The following is a 10005-nucleotide window of genomic DNA, read 5'->3' on the forward strand; positions in this document are numbered from 1 at the left end:
TACTAACCTGTCTTATATAGCGTAGCTAAGAATAGTCATCAAACTTACATTGTATGAATAAATCATTAATTTGTTTAATATACGTAATATTATTAATTTTATTAAACATCCAAAATAGTAATTATTTAATATGTATTTTTTGTAATCATTGCCTGCATTTTTTGCATTCCATTTTCATGTTTTTTTCTATTAAACGCATTTTTTTAACATATTACCTACAATTTTTTTAAATATAATTAAAATAATTAATTATTAAATTAAACTATATCTTATTAACAAACCCGAAGGTTATTACTATTCACGTTTAACAAATTCTTGCTCAACGGACTTATCCATACAATGTAAGTTCATAAAAGTAACAATCATTTTTGAACTTAAGTTAAATATAGCGCAGCGTAAATTTTCCGTTTTCAGTACACGTTTTCGACCAGCCAAATCTCCTCAACTGGCAACCGTGTCTGTTTTCAGTGAAAGTTCATCACCTTCGTTTTCAAATAGGCGAAAGAGTAATCGCAATTCTGGACACAAAACAACTGTAACGCCATCAAGCAATACTGAGAATCAATCAAAGAGAGGATTCAAACCTCGTATACAACCATCTTCAGTGGAACAGGTGACTCCGGCTCCAACAAGTGTTTATAAATTCAAGCTTAATAGACAACAGGGCTCTGGACGTTGGCAGTATAAAACCAGCCCCAAGCCAAAAGTAACTATACGGAAAATGAATGATGATGACCAAACAACCCCAATGAGTGCTGAAGACCAACCGTCTAATGAAGTATCTCCTCAAGCAAGATCAGATAACGACTTAGAACTATCTGGCTCCCAAAGTGGTCCGGGAACATTACTTGACAATGAAACTGAAGATAATTCTATTGAAAAGCCGCCGCCGGTCGAAACACTTAAAGTAGAGATTTCAACTCCGGCTGATTTCCGAGATGTTTATTACGAAATTGCAACTCTTAAGTCTCCGTATACCTTCCAGGTATTTTTTTTAAGATAATATATAAATTTAAAAAAATAAAATTTACATATTAATATAAAACAATATAAGAGTTAATATTAAAAAAACTTATATTATATATTATATTTATCATATTAATTCATAAAAAATATTTTAATAACATTGTAAAATCTTATTATAGACATTAGTAATGTTTGTTTGTTCAACTTCGCACTGTATCCCGCACATTGCAGGGTAGACAAAGGCAGCCACTAGGTTCCCAAGTATTAAGAAACTTTCATTCCCCACTTTACTCAGAAACTGGAGTTATTGCGTGTTAAGACAGGACCGGACAAGGAGCGGACCTCGACCAGGCGGTTTGCTTCTTTACCAGAGCGATGAAATGAAAATATTAAAAATTTCGTTTCCTCGAAGATGAATCGAGTCCACAATCTATCGCACGCTTGTGCCCCTACGCCACGACAGGCCTTAGTAAATGCTATAAAAAAATAGAATAGAATACAATTTTACCATATCTTTTCATTACAGGTTGGACGCGTGAAAAACACTCGTATTATAACAGTAACTACGACGATAGAAAAGCGAATCGAACCAACAGCTTTGCCTCTGAATTCTCAGATTCCACTAAACGAGCCTTTAACTGAGAACATATTAGCCACAGCATCACCATACGGCAAAGATCACTACTTGTTAGACTCTAGTATAGCAACTCTACCCGCAATAACTCTCTCATCAGATGTTGAAACTCCTCCTTTGGAAACTGTGACAGAAACCTTCAGTACAACACAAAACATGCTAAAAACCCACATATTACCAATAGTGAGAGACGCTAACGTAACGAGTAGCCTCACTTTTATCCAAACATACCAAGTCACTAGATTCGTTACAGCAACTAAAACATTACCCCCAATGGATTTCTTCCAATTCATACCGAGCAAAACTTTGAAGGAATTTAATAGTCGACTCGATGAGGCTGGCTCAGAGCTTCATTTAGAGTTGGACTTTGGTGACAGCAACGAAAATGAGGATGGCGTTCCTCGTCGAGTATTCCCACCTGATTTAGACCTCGCGAATATCGGATCCAATTTCGACCTTACCGAAATAGACAAATATAGAGACAACCACTTAAGGCTTAAAAAGGCACACGGACAAAAGAATAATCCTGTAACCGAACCACCAAAACCAGTTACACCAGCTCTGACTCCAGAACAAGCTCAACAATTAGCTTTACTAAGACTCTTAAATCCTGCTGCAGCTGCTCAAATTCCGAACGTAGTGACAACTTCAAAGCCTGTTTTGAAATTCGAAACAATATATGAGTCCCATGTAATTCCGCTTTTTGATGGTAAAAATACTATTCAAAGTACAATTTCTCGACCGGTTGCAACTATTACTAAAACTGAATACGAATTAGGAACAAGTAGCTTGCCTGCGTTACCCCTCAACCCACTTTACCCCCAACAACAGTTTACAGTAACTTCGACGCCAGTTGTTCTGAACACTGAAGTCGTCGCTACGAACAGCCAAGTTCTGAAACTGACGTTTGGTGCCAAAACGGTGTACACGACGCTCTACTCCACGAAAGTTGTTCCAACCGTGCTAACGTCGTACGTAACGTCATCCATCCCGATCCAACCGAGTGCAGCGCCTGGTTTCCCTGGATACTTCCCAGCACCTTTCGCCCCCTTCCCATATGTAGGTTAATCTAAAATTGGATATAGCATTAAATATTTACTAGTGAAAGTGGTTGTGATGAAAAAAACGATGTAATACGGTGTGATAAAACTATATCGCGAGTGAGTGAGAAAAAAAACTTTAAGGAAGCTCCAAAATTTCACGATTTAAAGCGGCCGTTGATAGTGCATGAAACTTTAAGCTGTAATTCTCTAGTTTTTCGGATGTATGAAGTTGAAGAGCGTTGTATCCTAATATAGGATAGGATTGCGTAGTGTGTAAAAATTGTACCGCGATTTACTTAAAGATAGTAAATTGTTTGTAAATACTCGTAATTTATATTATTTTTACATTGTAAATAAGTCGTATTGTATTTTAAAATTAAGTAAAAACGAAAATGTAGATAAAATTATATTTTTACATATTTTGTATAATTGCTTCAATAAATTGATAAATATTAAATAATTATATAATTCGTTTGGTTTTTATTTTTCCTTAAGAAATTTAATAGTTAATAGAAACATAAGCGCGTGAGTGTAAACGGTACAGTTTGTGGGTTCGATTCCCACTCGAAAAAATTATATATTTAAGTAATATTTTAATTTTTTTTTCTCTGGCTCTGTGGCAAAGTACAGCGCCGAGTATCACAACTAAACACGCAATGCCACAAAGATTGGGATATAGCATGAAATTAAAAAATATATATACCATCTTGAGGAAGCCTTGACTTGAAGAGCTTTGGAAAAAAAAACATCAACTAATCCATATTATATCAAAGATTGCGTGGAATGACATACCTAAAACAATTTCATTACAACATATAATTTATTTTAAAAAAATATCATAGCTACTAGCATAACTTGGGTTAGCTGACTTTAATTTAGCTAATATTATTCAATAAGCATAACTAAAAAAACAAATCAATTTTTGTTTTCGTAACTAGTAGATATACTTCAAAAGATGTGATCTTATTTCGTGTATGATATTTTAATTAAAGTCGTCTCATAGCAAACGGGGGCGAAAGAAACAAAGGACCTTGAGAACTAAGATTAATGGAAGCTGTTTTGTAAACTTAATAAACAATATTAACCTTTAGATTTCGCTTTTCTTAGAATATTAATATTGAAGTAGGCTAGATATTAAACAAACTTTGTATACTGAACTGTTGGAATATTAACTTATGGAATATTATAAATTTTCGCTTCTGTTGTATGGTTATTTCAATATTTATATTATGATTTTCCTATATAGAACTCAGCTGTCTCTAATTATCATATTATGTACAGTCAGTCAAATATTTCAGGCATTTAATTAAAAGAGAATTAAAATTTTATATACTTACTCATAAGTACCTACATAAAATTCTAGAAAAACAGCTTACTAGAAACTTCTATAAATAATTCATTTTATTCTTGGAAAACAATCCTTTTGAAAACATACATATTTCATAATTGTGTACAAAGTATCTTCATCCATAAGCCAGTACTAGAAAAATAGTAAGAGAACTAAAGATTCAATAACATCTAGGTAAGTTAAAGTTGTTTCTACTTCGTATAAAACTACAAACACGTTGTTCGGTAAACACGCAAAGTAAATAACTTAAAAGTAAAGCCTTATGACTTATAGTATCAAATGTCAGAGTTCGTTCTTACCACTGTATTTGCAGCTCGCTACTTATGTATATATATATAGACTTTTGAAAATACTACATTAATAAATAAAGTAGCATAAGAGACCAGAAATTTGGCTTTGAATATGCAATTTATTTTGAGGCCGTCGTAGTGCATGGGAACAGGTGTGATACTGTAAACACTACGTCTGTGGGTTCGATTTCCGCTTGGGAACAAGGCAAAGCGCTTCGTTGAGTTCAGTCACTCAATACTTCGACATTAGGCGTCGTTTGGTGTCTCAACACTATGTTCCTGAAATCTGAAAAAAACTAAAAAGTTATTATTTACTTTCCTATTTTACAACCAACACAAATGCAACATTAAAAATAATTCTAACACATTTTTACAAAAAAAAAAGAAACAAGCAAAAAGTTAGCAATCGACACGTGAGATAACGATCGAAATGTCGATATTTCATGTCAACAACATCTCAACGGTGTACGCCGTCGCAGATATGCACGCAGCATCCGCTTTGTTCTGCAGATGACGGCTTTGTCCCCGCGTGACGTGACAATACTGTGCCAAAAGGCAAAATCAATAGAGACAACAGTGATTACTCAGTTTTTCAATTAAAAACAACTCTCTTTTATATCCAGAGTTGGCAGAGTAGGAACAGGGTTCAGGAACAGAACTACATTAATATTTATTTATAACACATATATAGTATGAAATATGTTAAATTATTTATAGGTAAACGTGAATAAAAAACGACAACAAATATGATAATTTACAAAATCATTCCGATGTCCGTAAATCTGTCTACCTCTAGTAGCTTTTGTATTAAATAATAAAAAATGTGGACCTAATCAAGTTTTGGTAGTTTCAAAGGGTGCTTTTAAAAGATTTTAATTTAATTACTTAAGCATCTAATTAAAATAATTACTTAAGTACTTATAATTATTTGAAAATATACGACCGAATTGGATGCCGGACAAGTAATGAGCGTAAACTTAATAATGTTTAAAATTTTTCATTTAACATGATTTGTTATGCAATTAATTCTAAGAATCTTGGAAAATCATATTACTAAAGTAAAAATGTGAAAAGTAATACACAACATAACTCTCTCTTAAAGAATCAGTAAGCAAAACTTAAAAAATATTTAAAACGACCCAATATCAGCGACGTCATAAATCTATACTGGTGCAGTTCGGTGCGCGCTGATTGAACGAGGTTAGACGAAATCGGCTTATCGTCCGCCGATGGAGTAAAGGGATAATTTCATTGGAGTTCCCCGTCCTCTCGTCATCGTCAGCCCGACACACGGCCATGCAAATTGACAATGCCTTCACTTTTTATCTCGGAAAAACGTAATACAATAGTAACACGTTTTAAAAGCACAATAGCTATGAAAGAATAGAATTTCATAAAGTAATATTGGCATTAGGTACGTATAAAAAACGATTTTTATGAATACTAGTGGCCCTCGTTCAGCTTCGCCTACTTCAACTAGACGAATATGTATTTTAGTATATTTATTCAAATTTATATCTTCACATCTACGCTTTGGTGTCGAGGTAAAACACGGCGTTGAATTCCGCCAACCAACACCCAATGAGTCCTGAATTCGGCGGAAAATATGGAAGGTATGAAAATGATTATTAATTAATAAAAATATACGTGTCAACCCTTGTACCTATATATATTTTATTCAATTTTTTAATAGTACCATTTTCCCTTAGTTCTCTTTATTAACAATCTTCACTACTATATTTTTACTTGGTAGTATTCAAGGACTTAATTAGATCTAATTATATATCATAGATACTTATTTCATACTTTAATCATCAAACGGTTATCAATAAAAATCTATGCAATCATGGTATCGGTAACGAGTAATGGCGATAAGGACATGAATAACTCGTATTGTATTTACATTTAAAAGATAACATAATTAACGTCAAATAAGTAACCTGTGAAACAATAAACAACGTCGAAGTGTTCATTTTTAGTTATAAAATAAAAAGAGTGCATCATGTATATAAAAATATTAATTCCAGTGATTCTTGTACTGTTCAGTGAGTACCTATATCTGTTTTATTTGTAATTATATTATAAATGTACTAAAAGTCATATCTAAGCATAACAATATACTATTAATAAAGTAATTTCAACTAATTGCGTCAATTAATATATCTATTCTGAACCATTTCTAATTACTTTCTGAAATAAACTCAAAATACTAAGTATACTTAAAGCTATTTTGGCCAAAATAATAAAGAAAACAAATGAATCACGATAAGTGAAAAGCTACTGGCAACGAACGGCCTTTGATGAAGTTTTGAAACTTTTGTAGGTGGAATCCTTATAGCGGCCCAGTCCAACGAACAGAACGAAACCCGTTGTTTTCGCTTTACTTGGCTGGGGCCAAGGTATGACAATCACAGTATAATCCTAAACGCGACGTGCCAGGATGCTACGAGGATGTCAGACGGAGTCCCTTGTGAATTGCCGTTGGTCGCATCATGTAAGCTTATGAAAACGTATAAATTTTTATTTTTATTTAAATTTTATTAATAATGTTATTAAAAACATACATATTAAAATCACATTCGCAATAAAAGTGGAAGTTTTTCAAAATTTTCTTCATGTTTTGAGAATCTACGAGTAGTTCTGATAATAGTAAAATTACTTAATATATTATTGGGTTAAAATTTATAAATATAAATTATAAATTATATTTACCTAATTACTTTAATAATATGTACAATAACTGTGTAATACAAATACCGAATTAAAATTAATATGTTATGGAGTTTATATAGATAACTGGTACATCCATCTGTAGATATAGATACATATTTTAGATGACGGCTCGTGGCCAAATGTTGAATACCTGTGGACCAATTACATGAACGACTCTACATGCTTGCTCGCTGACAACGATGTTTGCGCCCAATACACATATTACTTCAATGGCGTTGGTAAGTCATAACAATATATTGTTTACTAAAAATAATGAATACCAGTTTGAAAATCAAATAAAAATATTTACTGCAAGTCTTAATAGAAAAATAATCGATAATATGAAAGGTCAGTCGTGGCGCACTGTGTAGATTCCCACTCGAGGAAATGAAATGTTTCATATTTTTATTTCTTCGCTTTGGTGACGAGGCAAAGTGCAACGTTGAGTTCCTCCAGGATTTGACGAAAAATGGAGCACACACTAGGTTCCCTTTGCCTACCTATGCTGTTTATGATAAATGAGCATCTTCTTCGTAATGTAATCGTTTTTACTTTTTAGTCACGAGATTGCAATTTCACTATTGCACTTTGACACCACCTCGTTATGTTTTGTTTTTTTAAAACCCAATATACTGTTATTTTTCTTTTAAAAATAAATAAAAATAATAAAAGCATAATATGTAACTTGGCTCTTTTTGCGTACCGTTTAAATTGCAGGAGAAATTATATTAAGGCATTCAAGTATTTTAACATAATTATTTGAAATTTCAGTGGAGAATTCAACATATATGTGTACAAGAGCTGTCACTGCAAACGATACGGCTTTAACAAACGGTTGCTATGTACAAACGAGAGGCAGCTACGCAACAAGAGTGTGCCTATGTCGCAGCCTCCCTGGCGGAGTCCCTTGTAATTCTGCGGTAGCACCTCATCTACTACCCATTATAAGTTTTATTACGCTTATATTTTTTATTCTGTGGAAATAATTTTATAATTCATTTTTAATCTTTTTTTATAGATTTCTATTTATTGTAATTTATAGTATGTTTTGTTATCGTTCTGTGTAAAAATAAAGCACATTTAACATATTATTGTTTTATTTGTTAAAAATATGTATTTTTTTAGACTAATTAATTTTATCGTAAACTCCCATGAAATTAAGATATTTGTGATATTAAAGTTCAAAGGCGTAGAAAGGGGGGAGCCGGGTGAACCGTGCCTGTTCCAGGATAGTCTGGTGCTCACCCCAGAAATTTTACTTACGACAAAAGTTTCCCCAAAAAATTAAACAGGCGTTCAAATTCAAAGTCCAGGCTCTTTTAATACTCTCTCTCAAGCGTAAATATACGAACAAACGTAAATGTAAAAAAATATATATCTAAACAGCTACACTTTGGAAATCACATGCGGCAGATTACAGATATTTGATTTCAATTGAATGAAACATACTAAAAATGTCTACAACAGCCTTCGATATCATATTGCAACATCATAATTATAAAAATAACATAACAAATATAAATTTAAAAATTATTAAAAAATAAATTTTGCGTAGAATGGTACGACTCTATAGAAGATTGAAAGTAAAATCAACCTTCTAAACAAGTAAACAAGGCTTAAATTTGCATAGATAGTGAAAAAGCTTGTACACGAAGATTATATGACGTGTCTCAAATGTCAATATATTGTCAACGCCGACAGTAACTATAGAAAGTGATAGAATTCTTAACTAAAATTATACAATTGACTTCCATTGCGGTGGAGTTTTATATCCACCGTGCAAAAACAATAAGTTTTCCAAAATGTATTCTGTGTTGACAAGAGTAAATGCAATATTAACTTATACTCTAAGTGTTTTAGCATGTTTAACGTTTTTGTGTTTTCTTTCCACGTTAACTGTGGACTATAGAACTACCGCTCAAATGAACACTGTAAAAGTAGTAGTGTAAGTAAATAAATACTTCATTATTATTCTAACCGTAGGGTATGTTTATAATATTAACCTATAACTTAAATCCATGGTTCGTACTGTCATTCTTTAGTTAGGCGTTAACAGACATAGGATACTGTTTATTTAGTTTTATTACAAGTTGGTTGTATTTATGTGTACGTTGTACACTACACTATAATTATATATCTTTTTTTTACAGCAAGAATGTTCCTGACTATGGAGCTTCAAGGGAAAGAAATGATCTTGGGTACTTAACTTTTGATCTCAAGACTGATTTGTCTAACCTCTTCAACTGGAATGTAAAACAGCTGTTCTTGTACCTCACAGCAGAATATGTCACCCCAAATAATGAACTAAATCAAGTTGTATTATGGGACAAGATAATATTAAGAGGCGAGAATGCTTTATTAGATTTCAAAAACATGAACACTAAATATTACTTCTGGGATGATGGAAATGGTTTAAAGTAAGTATCTACAGATTTTAAAGAAAAACAAAGCAGCTTTACCTTTTTTCCCACATAGCAAAAAGAGATGTAAGACAATATCTCAGCAAAGACGCCAATTTTCGAGACATTATTGTCACAACATTGTATGTTGAGTTGCTGCAATCAATGTGCTTTGTTTATCAAAACGGCCAAACTAAGGATAATTTAAATATAATATCATCACATGCTATCCCCCTGCACCCCTGTGGCCTCAAAAATGCTATATATTACCATTAAATTATGCTATATATTACCTTTTTATTTTTTCAGAGGTCACAATAATGTCACATTAACTCTGTCATGGAACATAATACCAAATGCAGGCCTACTTCCTAACATCGGAGCTCTTGGCCAGCATTCATTCAAGTTCCCCATTGAATATACACAAAGCAGAGTGTGATTAAAGTATATAATTGTGTAGGTGAACTTGTGAATGTGTGTTATTTGATAAGACAGAATATACAGTTTATTTAAATCTTGACTTTGATTTTCGATTTTACTCACAGTGAAAAATTGTATTTATTCTAAAATTTATTAGTGATTTAAAAAATATAATTATTACCATCAAATAATG

At 32.5% G+C, this 10005-nt stretch overlaps 2 protein-coding genes across 3 annotated transcripts in view; both read left to right on the forward strand.

Annotated features, from left to right (window-relative positions):
* Positions 1 to 3113, forward strand: part of LOC146529866 (uncharacterized) — a 31601-nt gene extending 28488 nt beyond the window's left edge. The window contains exons 5-6 of one of the 2 annotated variants that reach the window (XM_085200253.1): positions 415 to 985; positions 1493 to 3113. In XM_085200253.1, the coding sequence (XP_085056379.1) occupies positions 415 to 985; positions 1493 to 2668 (1747 nt within the window). In that variant the 3' untranslated portion in view covers positions 2669 to 3113. The remainder of the gene's footprint in view (positions 1 to 414; positions 986 to 1492) is intronic. The other variant, XM_085200254.1, reaches the window with a different exon arrangement.
* Positions 3114 to 6167: 3054 nt separating this feature from the next.
* LOC146529867 (uncharacterized) lies at positions 6168 to 9906 on the forward strand. Its single transcript, XM_085200695.1, has 7 exons — positions 6168 to 6326; positions 6605 to 6775; positions 7116 to 7232; positions 7765 to 7976; positions 8727 to 8938; positions 9144 to 9410; positions 9702 to 9906. The coding sequence occupies exons 1-7, from the start codon at positions 6284 to 6286 to the stop codon at positions 9829 to 9831; spliced, it is 1152 nt and encodes a 383-aa protein (XP_085056821.1). The 5' UTR covers positions 6168 to 6283; the 3' UTR covers positions 9832 to 9906.
* The last annotated feature ends 99 nt before the right edge of the window (positions 9907 to 10005 follow it).

This window comes from Heliconius melpomene, chromosome 17 (genome assembly GCF_056956725.1).
Source record: "Heliconius melpomene rosina isolate 202511_hmr_F chromosome 17, ASM5695672v1, whole genome shotgun sequence".
NCBI lineage: Eukaryota > Metazoa > Arthropoda > Insecta > Lepidoptera > Nymphalidae > Heliconius > Heliconius melpomene.